General features: G+C 38.6%; 1 protein-coding gene across 1 annotated transcript; it reads left to right on the top strand.

Annotated features, from left to right (window-relative positions):
• The first annotated feature begins 4,904 nt into the window (after positions 1 to 4,904).
• On the top strand, positions 4,905 to 23,216 carry etnk2 (ethanolamine kinase 2). The gene is made up of 9 exons (XM_086168203.1): positions 4,905 to 6,618; positions 13,672 to 13,809; positions 13,904 to 14,025; positions 14,462 to 14,602; positions 17,140 to 17,282; positions 17,794 to 17,877; positions 18,334 to 18,494; positions 18,588 to 18,661; positions 19,696 to 23,216. Exons 1-9 carry the CDS (start codon positions 6,472 to 6,474, stop codon positions 19,766 to 19,768), a joined length of 1,083 nt encoding a protein of 360 aa, XP_086024329.1. The 5' UTR covers positions 4,905 to 6,471; the 3' UTR covers positions 19,769 to 23,216.
• Positions 23,217 to 24,848: the final 1,632 nt, after the last annotated feature.

Here is a 24,848-nt window from a genome sequence, read left to right as displayed (position 1 = left end):
AGTTGAGATCCTGGATCCTGGAGTTTTAGGTGTTTATCATGACAGGTCAGATAAGCGCTTAATCAATCCAGTTGTAGATAAAGTCTTTCTCTTGCACCTAATGGTTAGGTTGTGGACAGCAGCTGGCTCTGCCATCTGACTCTAATGCCACATCTTTGAATGTCAGACAGCTCCCATTGATTATCCCTTGCGCAAATAAACTAATCAGGATATGGAATGATCAAGTGGCCCTTTCTTAAGTGATCGATGGCAATCAGTGACTTTGCCAAGTTTCCCCCCCACGGTGAGATAATTACAGGAGTCCCCTGATGTGGGAGTTTTGCAAACTGGTCTTTTTAAAGTATAACCATTCCACAGGCTTTCAGCCCAGCTTCAGAGAAGAGGGATCCATTCTATGGTATTTCCGGCGGTATCTGTTACAGACAGAAATTATGCCATATTAAATAGTACTGCACCCTGGTCCTTTGTGAGGTAAGTCTCTGTTTCTGCCCCCAGGCCTGTTCAAATGTGCTAAGCTCCTGTGTTTTCCCATCTGTGTTTAACATTTTAACATCAACCACAATAATGGTGAAACTTATCAAAGAGCCTTAACCCATTTCCTTGACTATATATCATTAAAATATAAGGTCACAAGAATATCTCCTTGGAATCATCACAAGATTTGTTGAGACATGTACATAGTATTCCTGTTCCACATATCTGTCACCCTTAAAATATATGTGTAACCACACTGGTTCCTGGAAAGAGAGTGAGGTACCTCGTCTGGATCAGAGCTTTGTGATGTTACTTTACTTGGAAAAAAAAAGGTTTTGAGTGCATTATTTGAGAAAGGGTTGCCATACTTTACAACTTCTCCCTATGAGTAATGCCTGGCTGACAGTGAGGCAGCTTCCCCTTCATCCCCTTTTCCCCATTATGAATCCTGCAGGTTTTCTTAAAGAATGGAAGAATACACTATATGTTCACATGCTATACATGGTTTTTGACTTTTTTTTTATGCTGCAGGAATGGGAATGAACTGATTAAGCCAAACGGTCACCTGCTACGTCTGCTTTTTTGTCTTTTTCAATTTCAAAAACCCTGTATTTTCCAATGTGTCATTATTGATTAGTGATTAATATCTGTTCAACGGGTTATTGTTGATTTTTGCTTTTTCTCTATTTCTGGTCTTACAATTACAGTCATTTGTAACATGTCTGTTCGGATTTCTTCTGGATTCATCACACCAGCTATTCTCTGTGTGCTCTCAGATCTGCTTCTGTTAAATTCAGAAGTATCCCCTCTCATCACTTTTTTTTAACGATTGAGTCAAATGGCCATGCACATTTACTCAAGTTCTCATGTTCTCACAGTTAATTTATCCATTTATTATTTATGTTTCTGAGTGGTTCCTTAACTCATAAAATGGGCATTATTTTACATTAACATTACACAACGGTATAAATAAACCAAACTGCTAGAATCATAGTACTTTGGCAAATGCCTTTTGTTACAAAAAAGTTTGAGACTGCCTTGAGGGCAGTATTTAATTTTGTTTATTGTGTATTTAATGAACATGTATATATTACAGTCTCTGTATTTGGCTATGCATGTCCAGCTCAAATTTGTGATTAAACAAAAAAAGTTATTTCAGCTGTGTACATACTTTGAGTATTTTTGTAATCTTTCTACTTTGTGTGCCTCGGTGGTTTTATCTAAAATGGCTGATATAGGACAATCACTGACCCAGATCTCTAAAATTTCACTGTGACTTTGGCTTGGCACAGGGAGCAGAAGAGTGAAAACAGAATTGTGAGAGGAGTAATTGTGATGACAAGACACACAGGATGTAGAACAATATTTCATTTTGAAAAGGTAACTGTTGTGGGAAGCACTTGTTATGTTGTGGTTACACAGATTTAACTACAGATTTCAGAAAAATGTGACTATCTGAAATAACTATATCAAAGCTAACCCTGAATAGCAGCTCTTTATAGTATGTTAAATGCCCAACTACAAAAAAAGTCAAACAAAAAATTTTTGACAATGCAGCTCAAAAAGCTCCACTGAACACCACAGGAGGTCTTTCCTACCTAAGGCTATCAGACTTTTTAATTCCTCTTCCCTCAGCCGCAGGGAATCTTCAATCTTTGTAGTTACTGCAAACAGCTAAGACCATTTATATTTCATTATATTTCTTATTCTTCCTCCTTTCCACTATTGTCTATTACCGTTATATTTTTACTTGAAACTCTGGCACAACAATTTCCTTCGGGATTAATAAAGTTGTTCTCATCTCATCTCATCTCATCTCATCTAAAATAAATGCTTGTAGTGTAAAAAAGGATGACCTATATTAGACAATACTTTCTGCTTTTTAGCAAGTTGGGCACGGGGGGGGGTTAATGAATTGTCTCTTATGTTTTGATTTGGCATCTGAGATTTTATGTTAAATTATAAAACACTTTGATATAAAACAGGTTTGACATGCACCTTCCCGGAAATGCTACTGAACTCCTTGGAAACCAGAACCAGGTCATACTCAAACTGAGGTGTTTAATCTACTTCCTGATGTAGGCTACATCTGCTGTTTCTAGTTAAGATATCCTTTCCACCTTTACCTGCAATTTCTGGAGTAAACAGAAGTATTAGTGCTCATAACCCTAGGTATAAGCTACCCAGTCTTTACAATTTAATTGTCTATTTTGTTTTATTCTGACTAACCAGAGATTTAATTCAAAATATGTTGAAATGTCTTATCTAAATTGATTTTCCCCGTTAAGAATGCCTTGGAAGTCAAAGTTCAGATAGATGATACCAATTTAAAACAATGATCACGCCGTCTCGTATCTGGATTTAACCACTGAATTTCTTGACAATGATAACGGATGACAAAAGCAATGAGAACATCAGAGCGGGTAAACGGTGATGTTGTTCATAGTTCTTTGGTCCAGATGGTCTGATGGCCCTCACTGACCTTTCATTGACTTTTTGTTTAGCTGTAACTCATATATTGTGCACATCGTTCAGCCACCCAAACGACATCTGCCAACTATGAAACTGAACCACATACCTTTGTGAGTATGTGTATGTATGTGTGTAAAGTTGTGTGAGAAAATAAATACTCACGTGTTATGATCCCCCTTTCCAAACTCACTAATCATGCAGTCTGTGATAAATGAGGAGTGTGTCAACAGGAGCCTTGACATGAGAAATTAGGTTACACAGGAACAAGGCTCAGAGTTCACTCCTTCATTGAGAATGACATTTATGGTGTGTATGTATGTGTGTACGGGCAATAAACAGCACTCTCCTGTGGAACAATGTAAACATTTCCTCATTCCTAAGATATGGAGGGTGTGCCACATTTTACCTTTGAGCTGTCCCACCTGTGTATAAGGTCAGCACTGAGATGCAAACATGGATGCAAATGCATGAAGACATCCACAGATACACTGGGGACAGCTGCATTCCAGACATCCAGTGAAGACACTGGATTAAGTTTGGAGGAAGAAGGTGAGACATGTGGATACAGGTAGAGCTGCAGTTGTGAGCTGCTCATGCCGATAAGGGTGTGACTACACAGCGTACCCTACTTTGTACGTCATGCGAGAGAATGGATCTTACTGGGATTCAGCCGAGGCCTGCTAATGTCATTGCAGAATTTACAGACACAACATAACATTTATTATATTCTCTAAGTGATGTAAATGTATAATATGACTGCTCAAGGCGGAAAACTAATTAAACTTGTCTTGCTGTTTCCTGCCTGTGTGACATTTGTCAAAGAGGACAGGTTTAGTGTGAATGCTATGTAATTGCATTGGTCTTCTTTCCCTCTTTGCATAAATTCAAATTATGTGCTCTACAGCAAAACATTATACAGCGTCGAGCCATTTTTATTTACAATACTCTACATTTACCCTCATTCAGATTCTAAAAAGGGTGAAATACTTTCTAATTCTGTATACAAATGTATAAGGGCAATCATTAAATTCATTATAGCAGCTTGCAAAATTATTCAGATTTTCATTTTACAGAAATTATTATAACACTCCATATATAACATGAAAAAATTGTGAAGTTATAACATCATTGTAAATAAAATGTGTAGAAGAACGTCATCAGATAAAGAAACAGAATTTAGAAACCATACAGTTTTAAATATGCACGGCTGTCGGTGTGTGCACATAAATGCATGAAATCATAAATTCTTCATAATTCTTATGACATCATATCTTGATGTCCACTCGAGTACAGCAGCCTCTACCTTGAGAAAAGAATGACCAAGCTGTGAAATAAATGAATATTTTGAAGTAAACCGAGACAAAACGCCTGCTTGTCTGATCCCTCCAGTGATCAGTTAGTACACTGATTCCCTGTTTTAAGAAGTCTCACATTTGGTACTCTACCGCCACCATGTGGCTGATATATTAAATCACTATTACTATTTCTGTAAGTAGTTTTAACAGGGTATGTACTGCATATACAGGCTTAAGGGATCAAATAATCTTTTTGGTTAGACGCAAAAATTTCTGTGACTTTGGTTAGACTTGGGCAGCTGATTTCCTATGGCAACCACTGTAGGGAACAGTCAAAAGGAAAAGATAATGTGAGAATGGCTTGCTTCCCACAGTTACTGTTCCTTTATTCAAGGTGTATAAAACTTACACTCTGCACCATGTGAAAGATACAAATCTTTCAATGGTTAACTCACTTTAATGGATTATTCAGCAGTCATTTTGACTCATTATATCCTTTTCTACCAAAGCAAAAGTAGAGAGGTACATCTGTATGCACACACAAAATATGTGAAATAGTGGAAAAAACTTTACCCGTGTTCATTTTGTGAAATACCGTTTCAACTCCAATTAAGCTTTATCTATTCATTCATTGTCTATTTCAGTTATCATGCACTGAGGGCTAGGGAGGGGTCAATTCAGAAAAACACTGGTTGAGAGGTGGGGTTTAATTCCAACCAATTGCCAGTGGCCATCCATTTATAGAGACATACAGCCATTCACTCCCATTCACATGTATGCCCAGTACTGTCATGGAGTCCCAACCTATTGCATGTTTTTGGCATTTGGCGAAATAGAACTCTGTAAAACCCATGTAGACATGGGGATAACATGCAAACTCCATACAGAGTTTTTATTGACAAGAAAAGATTTATAGAAACAGACCGTAAACAATAATAATCTCTGAAGAACAGAATGTTATAGAAACCTTTAACCATACACAAAAAAAAAAAAAAAACATTTTATTGTTCAGAATGTGTCTGCCTATTTCCTGATTATTAGATTATTATTTATTTTTCTTATTGAAACGTAAATTTAAATTAATTTCATACATTTTTTATGTTTTCTCACACATTCTTTTCACATGTCATTTGCAAATTTCAGGCACATCGGTCATTCTTACTGTTAGTCGGGCAGTACTTTCATAGGACATGATATATTACTGTAGATAAAGAAAGCAAAATAATGTCTTGGTTGAAAAAAGATACATAACACACCATTTTTTATTGTTGATTTCAAGTAAATAATTTTGCTTTATACTACCGGTATACAGTTTCCTGTTTCGATTCCACCTTGAATTATTATATACGGAGTGTGCATATTCTCCCTGTGCCTGCATGGGTTCTCTGGTTTCTTCTCGCAATCCTAAAACAAGCAATTTCCCCCATGTATATAAATGACGCTCAGCTGGAATTGGCCTCACCTCCAAATGTGATCCAAACGTGATCCTATGTGTGCGTGATAGGCGCTATGCAAGTTGAAACTGAAGCAGGAACACGTTCAATATTAAGAATTACTTTGCTTTTTCAGGGGCATATACACAATTTATATAGATACACACATAAGGATACAGCGACGCCTGAAGAAAGGCGAGAGTGATTGAGAAGCTAAATATTAACAATGAAAACCATACAGGGAAGCCCCGTGGTGACACTAAGAGGAAGTAAAGAAAAAGGGGATCTAACGCTTTGGTTGGACAGAATATTCCACGAATAGAAAAAAAAATGAAACGTCAATTTATGACTCTTTACGAAACCCGACTTTTAAAGTCTGAGTTGAAGGGATCCAAACACTTGTATAGTTGTCCTTGCTGTATTTTTTTTCCACCCCGAAGTAGTTCCGGCTGAATCCGCGCTCCTTCGGAAACACTCGGAAATAATGGGCGTGCTCTGCGGTTGTGAGTCTCAACTGGCGGTACAATCGGATGATCCCGCGTGGGCGGAGCCAAGTAGCGGGACATGGTACCGTTGGCTGACGGCTCTCAAGAAAACCGGCGTCGAACATCCACTCTTCTCAATCTATTGGCAAAAACTACGGCTTCCTGGCTGAAGACACTACTCCCAAACACTTACTTCTAGTCCACCAAAACCCATAAACGCCAAGCTATTCACAATTTAGGCAACACTTTTATGCGACCGTTTCTAGAAGTATCGGCGAAGGGCTTGGTGATTAACAGATAAGCGGTCGCAGAATGGAGACGCAGATACACGTGCCTGTTGGTTCGCCGGTAATAAAGAAAATTCCAATTTTCGTGGACGAGCACGCCGTGACGGAAGGGGCGATGAAGCTCATCAAAGAGCTGAGACCAGCGTGGGACGTGAGCCACGTCAAGACTAAGGTAATGGTCGCTGCTAAAGCTAGCTTGCCAGTTTATGCTATGCTAGGCTAAGACTGACAGCTCTTCAGCATCACCAGGCACCACCAAGCAACTGGGAGAGGGGCGGATAACAGAACCGTGGCCAATTTTACCAATTTCACAGCTAACCCTAACTGAGTAACGCAAATAGTTTTTCTTTAGAGACCGGAAGTAATGTCATGTTGTTTATCTGTAAACGTCCAATGTCCACCACAGGAAGCTCCAAGTGTAGCCTGACAGTCTGGTCACGTTGTCACCTTGGTGTCAGTGACCAACAGCGGCTGACGTGGTACTGGGTGTCGATGATTGTCGTTGCAGGAAGAAAACATCTTGGCCGTTTCTAGTCTGTTTTATTACTTTCTCGTTTTCTTGTCTTGTAATACTATTCATAACACTAGATCATTTTACTTTAGATAATTTTGTTTATCAAATAAGATATAGCATTTGAAGAAAACTGCCCACGCTCCTTTCGAACTGAAGAAGCCTCTCGGATGAAAGGTGAAACGTCTTCAAGGGAGGACAATGAAGTTCAGTTCTTACGGGAAAAAACATTGACGGGAATTCATTTTACATAATGCTGCTTCAAAGCCACAGATTGCAGGCTAAAATATGCAAGTTGTCACATGCAGTTAAAACCAATAGCAGTTATGCCTCGTCAATTAAAAAAAACAGATCCATGAAAAGGGTGAGACAGATTATTCTTAAATCACATCTTACAGTGATGTATTGTTTAACTTAATAAACCACATTATCCTTATCACTTCCCACAATTTGTTGAAGTTCCCATTAATATATAACTGTAACTTGGTCATCTCAATAGTTTGTGGACTCCAGCACATTTTTTTTAGTTTCTTCATCATAGCTGTACATCTGTCATTGTGTAAAACTAGATATTGCTTGACTTTTAGGATATTGATGTGGTATAAATTCTCACAATGCATTGATTTTTGTTGAAGTAATTGGATATATGTGCCAAGAGCAATGCTTTCTTGATGTTTTCAGGTTCTATATATGGCATCTTAATGTACCTGAGTCCCATGCTACTCTTTAAAATAAAGAAAAATTGTGGGTTTATGTCATATTAGGCAATAATTGATTTAGCGATGCTAGCTTTTTATTTAAGGCTTACGTTAAGATCTCACAAACTTATCCATCCAAATAAATAGATTAATACAAGGATACCAGAAACACAATTTAATTTACAACTACAGTCAGGTCAACAAGTACTTGATCCCCCTTTGATTTTGCAAGTTCTCCCACCTAGAAATTATGCAGGGGTCTAAAATTTCCATTGTATGATTTTTTTTTAACAATTTATTTGTAAGTTAAATTACAGGGTCAAATAAGTATTTGATCCCTTGCTTGTCTCTCAGATTTCTGACCCTAAAAACCTGTTCATCTGCTTTGAAAGAGTCCAACTAAACTCTACTCATCATCATTCTAATTGAGTAGCACCTATTTAAGGTTGTTAGCTTTCAGACATCTGTGTACCCCACAATCTATCAAAATTGTAGCAGCCAACATGAGTAAAACCAAAGAGCTGTGAAAAGACCCAAGAGACAAAATGTTGACCTTCACAAAGCTGGAAAGGGCCAAAGAGCAATTGCCAAGCAGCTTGGTGAAAAGAAGAACAACTGTTGGAGCCGTTGTCATAAAATGGAAGAGACTAATAATAACTGCAAGTGTTCCGTTGACTGGGGCCCCTTGGAAGATCTCTTCTCGTGGGGTATCAATGATGCAAAGAAAGGTGAAGAATCAGCCCAGAACTACCTGTGAGGAGCTGTTCAATAACCTGAAAAGAACTGGCACCACCTTTTACAAGGGTACTATTAGTAATACTAAGAGACGTAATGGTTTAAAACCATGCATTGCTTGGAAGGTTCCACTGCTTAAGTCAGTCCATGTCAAGGCCCATCTGTAGTTTGCCAGGAACCATCTGGATGATCCAGAGGCGTCATGGAAGAAAGTTTTGTGGTCAGATTAGACCAGAATAGAACTCTTTGGTCTTAACTCCATTCTACCTGTATCCACATTTCTCACCCTCTTCCTCCATTCATCCACAGTGAAACATAGGGGTGGAAGCATCATGCTCTGGGGGTCTTTTTCAGCGCAGGGGCCAGGACGACTGCACTGTATTTAGGAAAGGATGAACGGGGCCATTTATTATGAGATATTGGGCAAAAACCTCCTTCCCTCAGTTATAGCATTGAAGATGGGTCCTGGCTGGGTCTTCCAACATGACAATGACCCGAAACACATGTCCAGGGAAAATCAAGGAGTGGCGCCGCAAGAAGCATATCAAGGTTCTGGAATGGCCCAGCCAGTCTCCAGACCTAAATCCAAAAAAAAATCTTTGGAGGGAGCTGATACCCTGTGTTGCTCAGCGAAAGCCCTGAAACCTGAGAGATCTAGAGAAGCTCTGTATGGCGGCGTAGACCAAAATCCCTGCTGCAGTGTGTGCAAACCTGGTGAAGACCTACAGCAGGCCTGGCCAACCTGTGGCTCCTAAGCCACATGCGGCTGTTATGTGTGTTATTTTTTTTGCTGTGTGCGGAGAACGCTGGAGCGGCACGCGATTGCACAATTAAAAAATCACACAAACTCAAAATTCGACATGAACTTAAGAGCCGCATGCGGCTCGGGAGCCACAGGTTAGCCTGGCCTGACCTAAACTAACAGTTTGACCTCTGTAATTGTTAACAACGGTTTCTGTACCAAATATTAAAATGGTTTGACTCAAGGGATCAAATACTTATTTGACCCTGTAATTTACAAATAAATTGTTAAAAAAAAAACATACAATGTCATTTCCGTTTGTGTTGATTTTATTTTTATTTTATTCTGTCTCTCACAAATGTTAGATTTCCATGAAATCCATGATTAGAAATCCATGATTTTACTAAGTGGGAGAACTTGCAAAATCACAAGGGGATCAAATACTTATTGACCTGACTGTATGATTAGTTTTCTGCGATGAAACAGAGTTGGTGATTCTTAAATTATAGCATAGACCAGGGGTGGGCAATTATTTTGACTGGCAGGCCACATTTCTTATTTAATTTTTATGCGCTGGCCAACTAGGTATCATTTAAATTGAACAAAAATGAAAATTAAAATATTTAAATTATTTGGCATTTCATTTCAACTTTAAAATCATTCATTATCATATAACTGTACCTTCATTATTTTGTATATAATCATCCATACCAAATTAAACAAAAGGAAAAATAAGAAGTTTCTAAATTCAGTATTGATTGAAAACACTTTATTATTATATTCAAAGATAATAGTTTGGCGGGCCAGATGTGGCCCACAGGCCGTAAAATGTCCAAGTCTGGCAAAGACCATATTGGACATTGATCAGGATAGTTACAGAAATGTTGCCTTATTTCAACTCCTGTTGTTTATCCCATTGCCATCACATTTCTGTTTTCCATATTGAAATGAGTTTCAAAACATTTAATCTATATAACAGATTAAATCTATTTACCAAATGAGACATATCACACAAATGCAAAAGACCTTTGGCTTGTGTAAAATGTTTTAACGGTCATACTGCTATGTGTAGTGTATTCTCATTGTTTTGTTTACTTTATGCATTAATTGTAAAAGTCAGAGTAAGGATTTGTTGAAAAAACACAGAAAATATGAATGAAACCCCATCTTATTGGTGTATAGCTATGTACCATCCTTTTTGAAAACTCCGAAGTTCTTGGATAAAGGAAAATTGTACTAAGTCACTTGTCACCATGGTTATAAGTGTGTGTGACAGCAGATGCACCACTTTTTATCACTATACACTGATGAAAGAGGGAGAATCCAGCTGCAATAACTTAAGTGTTAACAGTGTCTGGTCACTCACAAACCTGCAGCTTTGGTTGTGAGGTGACAGTGTTACCATATTTAAAGGCCAAACCAGCAGAACTTTTCTCAATGACCACCATCTAGACACTGTCTTTGTCATACTGAGGGCTTTTGTCCTACAAATGTCACATGGAGCTCTGCAGCTGCACCAACCAGCAACATGTACATGAACGTCACAGCAGATACTGGAGAGAGAACAGTATGAGCTTAAAATGGGAAAAAAACAAAAACAAAAGTTGTTAAAGATCAAGTTTTCAAGGCAGCACATCTGATAGTTTGTTCGCTACAGAATGACCTCTGCACTTAATATGTGATCCTTTCCAAACTTCACAGACTATCTGGGTTTCTGTCATATGATTCAATTAAGAGTAGCCTAGCCCAGCTCTCAGAGGGACACAATACTCAAGAATTAAAAACTTTTTTTTAGTTGATGTGACTGTGTTAAGTTAATTCCAATTACCCCAAATTACAATGACAATTAATTCGAAGACTAACTAAGTTACAGCATGGCAACCCTGGATGAAGCCACCGATCTCACAACAAACAGAACTGCCCATTGCCCTAAAACAACAGCTAAGAGTTCATCATCCTTATCATCATAAAGGATGAATGGATGTATGGCCCGAGTGCATTTCACATATATTTAAATCTTATGACCAAATAGACCTCAGTGGTATGTGGTGCAGGCTACAGCTGTTGTCCATTGAATATCAAGTTAATTTAACTATCAAGTTAATCTAGAATAGAAGAACAAAATATAATGGAATATTATTTTAATCATCCCAAAGTGGGGAAATTTCAATTCACACACAGCAAAAAGTAGATAGTGCAGTAGCAGTTGTTAATGATGATGTACAGAAGTAAGATAGATGAATATCAGAACAAATCTAAAAATATACAATATTATCTTGTATACTAAGTATACAAGATAAAGAGTAAATAATATGTATTCATAGTATGTATATGTATATGTAATCAATACTTCCTTCCAAAGTGACTCATCGTTTTACAGCATTTCGTAACTGAACATAAAAGTTAGCACTGTGATCTACAGTGTTCAATTGTAATTTGTCAGGTGAATTGGGCTGTTTATTTCCCAAGATATAAAACTCTTAGGTTGCATAGTCAAATTGATCATAAATAGTTTAAGCGGCACTTGTATGGCAGGAAATGGCAGAAATTCTTCCCTCTCCTCCAGCCGAAAGCACCAGTGCTACATTTTTTCCCCTTTGAAGGACATGTAACTACATTATACACTGCTCAAAAAAATAAAGGGAACACTTAAAAACACATCCTAGATCTAAATGAATGAAATAGTCTTATGAAATACTTTGCTCTTTACACAGTTGAATGTGCTGACAACAAAATCACACAAAAATTATCACTGGAAATCAATTGTATCAACCATGGAGGTCTGGATTAGGAATCACACTCAAAATTAATGTGTAAAAACAAACTCCAGGCTTATCCAACTTTGATGTAATGTCCTTAAAACAAGTCGAAATGAATCTGTGTTGCTTCCTGAGTGGACACTATGATTTCACAGAAGTGTGATTGACTTGGAGTTACATTGTGTTGTTCAAGTGTTCCCTTTATTTTTTTGAGCAGTATATTTTGGCTTCACTAGCTAATTTAATCAGTTCCAAGTTATAGTGACCTGTAAAGATAGAGCTTTGCTAACCCTGCTGTAAACTGGCAATGAAGGGAGGTTACTGATAAACCTTAGCCTTAGTTCTCAGTTCATGTTGTTCAATTTTACATTATTCCATGACACGTTACAGATATTCAACAGTATCTTGTGTACAAATGTAACGTGGTTCTGAGTGAGCGCATGGATTCTCATACCAGTTGATATTTGCGACTTCCGTAACAGAAGCACAAATGTGAGTTATTGCTGTCGTTTTTCAGAACTTGAGAAATGTGAACGTGTAATATTGATAAGTATATAGTAACGGATGCATTTTCAAGAACAATGTTTCAACTGCTTTGCTAGCATTTAAACTTAAACCATCATGAAATTGAACCTGTATACTGCAGTTCTATAATTCTAATTTGTGAGTTTTGACCTTAATCCTGATCCCTTCCAATCAATAGTGACTCTCACACATATATGATTTTACTCCAGTCATGCGAGCCCAGACCCTTCCTTATGGGAGCTCTGCTGTCACAACTCAATGTTTACTGTCTGGATCCAAGCCTTTGTCCGTGTATCGGTCACAGGTCTTAGTGGCGTATTGTGTGGCAGGTGGAATGGATCAGTCATGTGCCAGCAAAGGCGTGCATGTTTGTGTCTATACGGTCATAACAGAAATGCCTGCCTGCCCATCTTTGTAGTTAGCCACGCGTGGAATGTCAGATATGTGTGAGTGAGCGTCTGGGCCGTGTGTTTTTTTGTTTTTGCCCTCACTGTGGGATGGACCAGCCCACAGGTTTCCACCGTAGCAGTGCTGCCGCTCATTAACGCTGCACTCTAGACACAGCGTTTTTTGCCAGAAGAGGCGACATACTGCAGTCATTGTTGACTCCATCGTGTTATATTGCCAATGTGAGGAGGCACTGATGCTAGCTTTTTTATGACCAGATAAGATTTGTCCACTTCTCCATGATTCTCTGAGACATTGGTAGATGTGCTTGGGTTGGGCAAAACCATTGTTATTTGTGTAATCTATTACAGTATTTGATATTGTACGACTACTACTATCTAAGCAGAATGCATATATGGTTATTTTCACTAAATTCACATCATTTAGCATGTATGTTGCTGTGATTTAGTTTATTTAGTTTTACTGGAATTTTGATGACTCAAAACATTTTTGGCCAACTTGAGTGGTCTTAACATTTGAATACATATTTGAACTTCTCTCTGCATGCTGTGGTGACTTGACGAAAAAAAGGGATTAAAAATAAAATTTGGTTTGATATACTACTACACATTATAAATGTTTATTTTTGATACCTCAGTTTTAGTGCAAGACTGACATAACTGCAGACAGTGCTAACATGACAATTAGCACAAAATTTTATTTTTATTGCATTTTCATGGACTTTTAGCTAGTCAAATTTACATGCTGATTGCGATGATGCTCCATGTGTTTTTGCAAAATTAGCTTCAGGCATGTACAGAAAGTTTGCTGAAGTTATAGTTTTTGAACTTTCTTTCTCCTGTTATAGCTCTTCACTGATGGGACAACCAACAAACTTGTGGGCTGCTATGTGGAGGACAGCCCGGATGATGTGGTCCTGGTCCGAGTCTATGGGAACAAGACAGAGCTGATTGTAGACAGAGACAATGAGCTAAAAAGTTTTCAGGTGGTATACAATCTGGAGGGAAACAAATTGATACTCTTTTGCCTATGCTTATTGTAATCCTTACATAATGTGTGCTTTGTGTGTCTCCCATCAGGTGCTCCATGCAAATGGCTGCGCTCCCCGCCTCTATTGCACCTTTCAGAACGGCATCTGCTATGAGTTCATGCAGGGAGATGCTCTGGGGACGCAGGATGTCAGAGATCCCTCCCTCCTCAGGTTGTGAATCACACAAGATTAAAGGACACAGACTTTATTAGCCCTCTTAGACGTTGGTGTACTTAGAGCAGCCGTTTGCTACTGAAGTTAAATCAAACAAACAAAACTGTTGTTTGCAAATGGTTGTGTTTTATAGCATAAACAGAGGAGTCAAATGCTCCTGTGCAGCAGGTCTGCTGAAACAAACACTTATTTATTGTCTCCAAGGCAATGTTCAGTCTTGTGCTTTCACCCAGGCCTTAACTGCAAGGAAGGAATATATTTTCCTAATTTGTCCATGAAGATAAACCAATAAAATCTAATTTTAGGGCTGTACTTTGTCATGGTGTGCTGTCTTCATAATTCAGCTTTTTTGTGAGTTGTGAATCACAATTCACTGCTGAAACCTAGTTACAGTGGCATATCTATTCATCCTTGTTTGTGTGTGTCTCCGCAGACTGATTGCCAGGGAGATGGCTCGTATCCATGCCATCCATGCACATAATGGTTGCATCCCCAAACCCAACCTCTGGATTAAGATGCGAAAGTACTTCTCCCTGGTGGCTACAGAGTTCACAGAGCAAGCCTCAAACATCAGGTAAGATGTCTTGGTACATTTTCTGTGGCTCTAAACATATTTTTCAAGCTATGAAACTTGATCTCCTGGTCCAACCGGATTTTCCTCTGGAACTGTGTTGTCAGAGAAACACAGCACAACTGGTTTCTGTTTATAAGTAAAAGCAAATTTTACCCCACCTGATTGGTGCAGTTTCTTAAAAGGGAACAGTTCTGGATTCTTGAGATTTCTGGAAATGTGATTCAGAGATTTTTAATTCTTTCTGTCTGCACTCCCAGTTAAGAGCAGAACACTTGTCAGAGATAATTGTGTGCTATTATTTCATGTTGAGATTTAAATTGTCATACATGATGTTTTCCTTATGCAGGTATATATCCTTCATTCAGCTGCTCCCTTGAACAGCCTCTTCCATGTAACCCCATTCTCTGTCCTTTTTTTAAACACTAACTTCATGTTCTCTTTCACTACATCTACATATATTGAAATACATTTTTGTATTTGACATTTTTGCTGTGCGCATTTACATATATATTGCCAAGTAAAAGTGTCAATATTTGATTATCTTGTACTTAGTGTAGAAATGTGTCATGTGAACATTGAAGTGATAAGGTAAGGAAAACGTCATGCGTGAGGACCATTTGATAATCATCGGAATGTTCACATAAAAAAGTAGCAAACAAGAATTGTAAAATAGTTATATATATGTATATACACACACACATAGACACACACATTGGAAATATACGTGCATAAGTCTGTGGCTTAGTTTTACATATATTTTTAAAAGAAAAGACTGTAACAACTACAGCTATGTCAGTGTATTAATGCGACAACCTCTGACTGAAATTACTAACACCTGTAGTTATATAACCAATAAAAAACATTTGTCTTCTGTGGGGAGAAAGAGCTGGTGTATTTGACAATGATCAAGCCATTGAATGGAATATCAATGTCAGCCTTGAGAATGAGGGATAAAGAACAACCTCTGCTTCTTGGCTGAAGATGACACAGTTCACATCCTGATGCTTGATCTGTAAAGCTAAAAAGGCAGGCAGTTTCATAATGCAGCCCAATGCCACAAGTTAGATGTTCAATGTGGTTGTTATTAGAGCAAGTCCAGCATGTGGCTTATATAACTGTAACAATATCCCCCAAGTGGATTAGGGAGTCTGAGGCATGCAACAGGCCAGCAGGTGTTTGCTTAACTCAGTGTATCGATTCAGTTTACTATTTTCCTTGGAAACACAGACAGCAAGGGTGTCCTGATCCTGGACAGCAGCAGCTGAAACTGCACACAGGCAGCAGGTATTTGCTAGCATAAACTGAAGAGATGTAATGGAGGCTTAATTTCAAGGGCCCTGGCAGAATGGTTTAGTATCAGTCCTTGTGGGAGTTTAAAAACAGGCCACAGGTGAAGGAGAAGGTGTGAGTTTTATATCCATCCTGAGCTGCTATGGTTCTCTCTCTGGACCTGTTGTCAGGGTGCCTGTGGATTAACTCCCATAAGCCCATTACACTTTTCACAGTGGTCTCTGCTCAGCACACATAACTGCTTGGCTGAGATCTACACAACTTAACCCTTTGTCTGCTAGCCCATTCTGTCCTTTCCAGGGCGAGACTAGTTGACACTGTGTGAGCCTTTGGATCTGTCTAAGCCACAGAATAACTTCTCTTGGATTATACAGAAGCAAACACAGAAGCGTGTATAAAAGATTATTGGATGTGGTTGAGGACCGCTCTTTTTTTTTTTATTAATCGTGATAATTCTAAATGGCAAATTAGGGCCAAAAAGAAAAACACATCTTTGATAACAGCCATTTTATTCTGATTTGATTTTTTTTCACTATTCTGCACATTTTTTTGTTATGCTTCACTTCATTTTCAGTAAAATGATGGTTTTTTTTTTTATATGAAATTGATTGATTGATTGGTTGCACCTTTTTTCCCATAGGGAAAAATCCAGCATGTTTCATTAACTGGAGCACAGGGACCACTCAATTTTAATTTGAACTTTTACACTTTATACTCTGTTTTGGTGCACATATGTAAATCTGTAAAAAAAGTTTCTGTGATTTTGTTGGTCCATCTGCCAGTTTGTTTAATGCAATTTACAGCAAGTAAGACAGAATATAAATCGTGGCATGTGAAAGAAACAGATGACGATTTTAATCTTTATTCAAGTATAGAGTGTGTAGCTGAAAAAGAAAAAAATAATGTATTGATAAATATAAGAAAATCTTTATGTTATAATACAGTATCTGGTATTTTACAGGCACAGCTCCTAAATGCTCTCAAATTAAAGACTAGAATCAAGTTCTCATCATGGCTATTACATCAAATTAAATGTAGCAAAAGGGGACTTAGTAGACAGGCCAGGCCATTTTCATTTAACTTCAAGCCGATTCAGGCTTTCATCAACAGATAATAAAACGACTAATGTTTTCCTGCTGTGCAATGGGGAGAAAAGCATTGTGTTAATACACACTGTATCCTTTCATGAACTATGAAGAGGAGGAACTCAACTGAGAGCAAGCTAACCACTCCCTTTCTAATTTCAGAATCCAGCAAGAAGTCCCCAGCAAAGAGGTTCTGGAGCAGGAGATGATGTGGATGAAGGAGCATTTGTCCACGCTGGGATCCCCAGTGGTTCTGTGCCACAATGACTTGCTCTGCAAGAATATAATCCATAACAGCAAAGAAGGCATGCCCCCCGCCTCCCAATCTTGTTTTTTTTTATTGTGGATATTTTATGTAAGGAGGAACAAAAGGAATCAGTTACTGCTCTCACAGGTGTTGAAACTACAATGTATTGGACCAGGAAATATGTAAGGATGGTCAGCAGATGAAAGCGCTAATCATGCGTCACAGACATCAGCCCACCAAAACAGTAAATAAAAGTTCCCTGCAACTTATATTGTAACATTTAAGGTTTCATGCGTTGAGGTCTTTGAGAATTTGAATCGGTCAAATGTGCTGACCATCCCTGTCCCCACTTTCATATCTTTGAGTGCATGACATCCAGTATTGTGAAACAGCACTAATCTGCAGCTGAATTTCGAGACCCTCCAACCAGAGTTTATATAACGCAGTATGAAATAGAAGCCCCTTTGGTCAACAAACAGAAGACGTTCACAGGGTTTTCTTTCATCAGAAAGTAATTTTCAGCAAGGTTTTACTGCATTGAACATGTATTGCATCTTTTTGTCTTCTAGGTCATGTTCGTTTCATTGACTATGAATACTCCAGTTACAACTACCAGGCCTTTGACATTGGCAACCACTTCAATGAATTTGCAGGTTTGTTGAAGCCATCAGGTTTAACAATGCTTGAGCATTTATTGTGCCACAACTTTTTTAGGATAGTTAAGAAAGTTAAATGTTTTTGGCTTTCAATGTATATTAAGACATGAGAAAAATAAAATAAAATTCTGAAATTTAAAAAACAAATGTTTGTATTGCATCCTAAGCATTTAGTTGTTGGATGCTGCCATCGTGCCATCTATCTGGCGCAACTTTTTATTTTCCTGAGAGATTTTTTAGCAGCTGGTATCTAAAGGATTGCATTATATAAAAATGTTTAAATGTAGTCTTAATTTCCTGCCTCAAGGCTTCTTCAAACCTTTTCAGTTTATCAAAGGACTCAAAATTAATTCTTTGTGTACTATATTTCCTGTTATATAAGAGAAGTACTCACTTCATCTGTAACTGTATTTGTGTGTGTGCATGCGTGGATTTTTGCCCACGTGTGATCAGGCATGGCAGAGCTTGACTACAACTTGTACCCAAGTCGGGAAATGCAGATGGTCTGGCTCAAAGTATACCTCCAAGCATATAAGTTCTTCACAAAGAAGACAGAGGAGGTCAGCCCACGGGAACTCGAGACCCTCTATGTGCAGGTCAACAAGTTTGCACTGGTGAGAATATGATGCCCCCCAAACCCCCTGAACACACACACACACTTTCTTCATCAACGTTATTCAAGTGATGTATGATTTGTCTCTTTCCAGGCTTCTCACTTTTTCTGGGGATTCTGGGCGCTCATCCAGGCCAAATACTCCACCATTGACTTTGACTTCCTTGGGTAAGAAACTGTGTGCATGTGTTCGTGCGTGCATACATGCCTGTGTGTTTGTGTTGCGCCTCAACAAAAGTACACATTAGTGATGAATCTAGACAAGTCTCCAAAAAACAACCTGTCAGTGTCATGCTTTAAAACCTGCATTATGAATGAATGAAACTGACAACAGCAAGTGTCCCTTGTTTCATTTTCGTCATAATCTGTTTCGCAAAGCAATCCTGGAACAAAGCTGTTATATGCACAAAGCTTACCCGAAGGGTTTAAAGCAAATGTCACTCCTTGTGGCATGTGGAACTGTCAGAATTATTTAATATGGTACAGTTGAATCCAGATGTAATAAGAATTAGAAATAGATCTTAGATCATTATGTCATGAAATGTCAAATAATCTGTTGCTGTGGGTTTTTTTTTTGTTAACATGTCTATCAACACACATGGCTGACCAAACAGATACGCACTTTGACTGACTAGCTTTTGGCCATTGCCTGTATTTATACCAAGCTTGCTATTATTGATATAAACAAACACACAAGTGGTTCAAAGAGGACAACTCCGATTCTAAATATCAACTTGTGTGTGACCAAGAGGGTCCGGATATGTATTTCACCCAACAAAGAAAACAAAACACAACAGACATTTGGTTATATTTTAGTACCAGTTACAACCTTCTATCATGGTCTCCAGCAGAAGATTGTCCTCGCAACTGTTAAGCTTTGAAAGCGTCTCTGTGGCCTTTGTCTCTGATTATCCATGAGGGTCTTGTTCTTCATAACTGTTGGGATTATATTAGCTTTCTAAAACACAAGAATCAAACCAATAGAACCTGCTAAGTGAAAGGGGTGAAAATCATTGAGTTCAGGTTCTTTTTTGCTTGTAAAAACCAATGTCCTTTTTTTTAATTTGTTGTGGTGAATAGAAATATGCACTGTGGTATTGGAAATTCAAATTCATTGTTTACTTTTGGACTCCTTTCTTCACCATCACTACCCACCTGGAATCAATAAAGTGTATCTTATCTTTACTTCTTTTTTTAAACAGGTATGCTGTGCTACGTTTTAACCAGTACTTTAAGATCAAGCCTGCAGTGATGGCCCTGCAGATTCCAGAATGAGAGGATGCAGGCGTGAGTCAACGTGAGGACAGCGGGGGGATCTGGGGTTCATGGCAAGGACTTTTTGTAGGCTCGGCATTCCTTTGTGAGCCCGGTATTAGTGGACTTCTGCTGGTCCAGTCATCTTCCTGTCCTGCACCATGTACGATTTGTTCCATTCCTCCAAATTGAGCTCCGCCTCTTTCACAACTCTTGCTCCAGAACTGCAAAACTTCCTCAAATTTGTCTGAGTGTGTAGATGTGTATATCTTAACTTTAATTAATATACTGGATGTCTTACATTGCCGTTTAGGCAAGCTGAACCCAAGTGTAGTGTGAACATACACAAGCTCCCTTAGTAAAAATAGGCTTTGCCCCCTGTTCCATACACAGGGTGAAAAATGTCTTTAGAGGGACTTGACTGTAGCATGGTTTGATACGTCCACTGGCATTTTTACATTGTTTCTCTGCTCAATTGATCAGTGCCTTGTGGCCTTGGATGTGTTTCATGACGGATTTCTCAGACCATCAGTCTGATTCCTGAGATTTTCCACTGTCCGGTGGTGGTAGCTGAGATATTTCAGCATTTAATTTCCCAGAGCTCACATGCACATTAGGCACTGTGAGCGCCAATATCCTCCAGTTTCTCTCATTATTTCTCCTAGAAATGTGAAATACACTGTCCATTGCTTGTAGAAAGACAAACTCACAGCAGGTGAGCTTGTCATTGTTTTAATCAGCTCAAGGTTAAATCACTGTATTGTTAAAGTTGTCACCGATTGACGTTGCTACATGGGTTATTTATTTATTGTGAGTAATGGAACATCTCAGGTGAAGCCACTCTTCAGGCTGACTTGCCTCTGTAAGTGTAGCTCTACGTTTAAAGGGGTGAGAGCTGGATGTCTGTTCAAAAAATCCCCAAAGTTGATGTGAGTTTTTGAGATTGAACCGTTTTTCCATTCTCTTGACTTTTATGGTTACAGTGAATCGCTCTGTTGAGTTTTTCCATTTAGGCCTTCCAGACCTCATGGAAAATCCCAACCCTTTCTCACCCTCAAGCTCCCCCACACCCTTCTCCAACCCTTTATGGCCTCCTGTGTTCTTCTCCCATCTCCACGATCTCTTTGATCTCCTCCCAGTCCAGTTTTGTTTCTCAACCCTCACCTTTTTGAAAGGACACTTGCCATTTTGAAGTCCCATCAGGCATCTTACAGCTCCATGCCCACTGAATTCCCAAATCTGGAGCCAAATGTTGTTACATAATCTGATATTGCATAAGATATGTTAATTGAAGTCTAGCTCACTGAAAGAGGCAGGAATCGGTCGCCAGGTTTTGGTCCGGTCATTGGATTATTTTCATAATGATGGATCACAAATAACATGTTAGGAAGCAGCATCGTCCAGAAAGAACCCACATACCACCTGCTCAAGATCAACTTAAAACACACAGATGCAGGTGAGAGCATTTGCACATTATATCCTACTCTTTTTGATATTTTGGAAAGTGAAGATTAAAGAATCATGATAATAAAGAGAACCCAACCATCAAGGGATCATTGGTGATGATACTGACGTTACAGGATCTCTAGCTGGCATCACTGACTGCTTCCTTTGGAGGCGAGTAACACCAAATGCCCTGCTTTTTTCCCTGCATGTCCTGCACAAACCACAAAAGCGTCGCCTGTCTCATCTCTTCCAAGAGAAATTCCAGCATCTATGACATTGCTTTTTGGCTTGTTTTTCTTTTGTTTTATTTTATTTTTTCCAAGTCACAGATCCTGCTGGGCACAGGAAGGATCTCTGGCATCAGTAATTCAATTTACACACAAGAGGTCTTGTATTTACACATCACTATTACTCTAGGACCTAGAGTAATAGAACATCTAGAGTCTAGGTGTTCTGTTTTTAGATTTAGTTTTTCATGTCATTGATAGTGAACTGAACAAAATGACAGATGGCAAAAATGAAGATAACTTTTTTTAAAGGCTTTGGCCCTCTTCCTTATCGATGTCTCACTTCTTCAGGAGGGAGGCATCACACACTCCACGGTCACACAGCGTTCCACTGACCACATGTTTGGGGATGGCACAAATATCTGAGCGCTGTCTTGTGTCAACACACTACTGAATTATTCATTGGGTTTGCTGGAGACAAGTCAGAGCTTCAGAGCAATGACAGCATTTAAATAGGACCACCCTTGAAATGTGTCAGTAAATTTGATGATTATCACGTCCACGCTCATATGAGCGATTCATGAGTTTATTGAGGGCGGGGGGCACCGTTGGAATGGTCTTACAAGCTAAAATTATTCTCTGAAATAGTGCAATTCAAAATAGTGCAATTCACCAGAGCCCTTATTTCAGGGTACTCGTACTGAGATCAACCTTTGAGTACATTATTTGACAAAAGCATAAATGAGTGAGCTTGCTGCTTGGATACACAAGCCTAATGGACTGCAAAGAATTCAGCCTGGATTATAGGAGCATTTGCACTCAGTGAGCACTGAATGAATTTCACGTTCCACTGTTCATGTTAACAGAGCAATTTCAGCCAGGTTGCAGCTCATATGCTGATGCACAGAAGAATTTTTGAGGAAAAAAGTTTGGCTAGTTGTGTTGTCACCTAAGTAGGGAACACTCCAAAAGACAGTGACATTAATGGGAAAACTGCTTTTTAAGAGCTGAAACACTCCATGCTGTGTAGTCCCAACTTTGTTTCTCATTTTGTGACAGATAGGAGCAGCCAGTCAGCTCCCCAGTCACCTGACACACACTCTTTGATGGCATTGAAATCATCAGTGTGACTCAGATATTTTGATGTTTTACACCCTGCATAATGTACACACACACACTCACACAAAGCCTGAGGCACAACCCTCCATTAAACACTTTACGTATAATCCTGCCATCACTGTCAACATTACTGTGAGGCATCGGGTTTCATTTCAACCGCACTTCAGTTTCAATTTATTTCACTTTCTAGTGTTAAGACTCAATAAGCTAAAACCATCAGAGGTCAGCAAAGTCCATTTTGAATAGGTTTGTCACTCTAAACTCACGCAAAACCATTTGTTAAGTCTTCAGTTAGTATTCAGTTTCAGTTATTTAAATACCTAACATGAGGACGCTTTTGTCAAACAACTTTTCATAGTGGAATTAACTTAACTTGCATGCTAACTTTAATTCTTTAATTCCAAAGTTTTTTTTTCCCTTTCAGGCATGTGATGATCTTGGATTTGTAATGTGTACGCAATTAATTAATGGTCCTTGTCTTTAAGTGAATATGGCAGACGTACCAGTATTTGGCATATCAATGACGGACTTCGTTTTTTGACACAAAGGTCACAGTTTTCCTGTGATACAGGATATACTGGTTAAGGTAACGATAAACGAAACAAAGCAGTGGGGGCCTTCATTGAATTGACTTAAACATCACATGTTTAAACATCAAATATCCCTCTAACCTCTGAATACTCTGCTCCATCCTGGCTGTCAATATTTGTCTTTTTTTTAAACGTTCATCATGTTAAGACTCAGTGTCATCAGGGGTTATTTATTGAGTGAACCTAACAGTTTATTTTAAACTTCTCTTGTGTTCAGACCAAAAATGTGTACCTTGTTTGCATTGCAGTTCATTTGAAATGTGCTAAACTTTAATTTAAACTGAATTTTAAACATTGTACAGATGAGTGATCTCTACCCCCAGTTTATAATTCTATTGCCTTTGTAAATGCTTTGACTTGAACCATCGGGCGCGGTGTACAGGGAGCCAGCTCTTTTGCTTGTAGTTGTATATTTTCTCTCACTACGGCTGAAAGATATGCCGTGTTAATGTGAAAAGATGTGAGGATGTAAATATGTAAGAAATACTGTGAAAAGATGGCTATATATGGGTGGCAAGACTTAGATAACACTTTTCAGTAAATACTTCATTTTGAAAATGTACAAGGTGTGTCTGTGTTCTTATTTCTTAGTTGTGTAGACCTTTCCATAATAGCTATTTCCTGTTGACAAAATTTTTTTGTTTGTTTCCGTCCCATGTGATGTGGCTCTGCCAGAGGAAGGAAGAAGAAAACCTCTGTTGGGTTTTCCTGTCAAGTCACACAGGCATACATGCGCACACACATGGTGATGACACTCTACATCCTAAATGTCTTAATTTTTTAACTTTCCTAATAGCCTTGTCATAGGCTATCTTCACTCCTCGTACAAGAGGTTTCTTCTGTTCTAATGACCTGTGGAGAGTTTACAAATATAACGGCCAGGGTTTGGGGCAGTACTAGGTTATGGTGGCTTCTTATGTAAATGTATGAGTTGATCAGAAGAAACTAGGTCTTAGGAGTTATTATACTAATGGTGTGGCATTCGTTGGGACAAAAGGGCATCTTTTGTGGATTCTCTGGATTGGAATGAAAAGGTGAATCTCGACAAAGTAGTGAAACCTATTGGATCACATGACGTGAGGCCTATGTGGAAGTTACCAGGAACTGGTTCTGGCGGTGGATCTTTCTTGGTTGTTTGGAGGGTGCTGATGGGCCTGGTGCGTGTGTGCAAATCCGTCTTGGTATTGATATCAATACCAAGACGGATCAGGGGTGGAATGTCTTCCATTGAAGAAACTCAAGTCTAGTTGCCACGAAGATGATTTGGACAAGAATTCACCATGACCTGGATGACTGAAAACCTCCACAGATATGTATCGACAGTGGTGCACCAAAGCTAAATGGAGTCGTCCTTCTTAAGAGATGTGAAGATGTATTGATTTATGCAAAGATTTATACCTGATAAAGAAATTCAGCCGATGATAGAGCAGGACTTTTTAACATTTTTCCACAATAGATGAATGTTTGTGGTAGCTTAGGAAAGCTTCTTATAGACCTGATTCATGGTATGCAGAAGGGGGGGAAACTGCATATGTACTGTATGTAGGGGGTATACTCATACACCAAACCATACCAAACACAATTAACACAACCAATTTATTGTCTTTCAGGAAAAAAAACAAAAACACAAAACTCTGAAACTGAGAAATGTACACCTTTAAATTACAGAGGATATTATAAACAAAATAAAGTATTTTATATTTACATCAGTTGGGGTTA

The sequence above is a fragment of the Fistularia commersonii genome, chromosome 21, assembly GCF_037954325.1.
Source record: "Fistularia commersonii isolate RoL2024-O1a breed Wild chromosome 21, RoL_Fcom_v1.0, whole genome shotgun sequence".
Lineage (NCBI taxonomy): Eukaryota > Metazoa > Chordata > Actinopteri > Syngnathiformes > Fistulariidae > Fistularia > Fistularia commersonii.
Note: the sequence above shows the minus strand (reverse complement) of the source record. Positions and strands in the feature narration are given on the sequence as shown.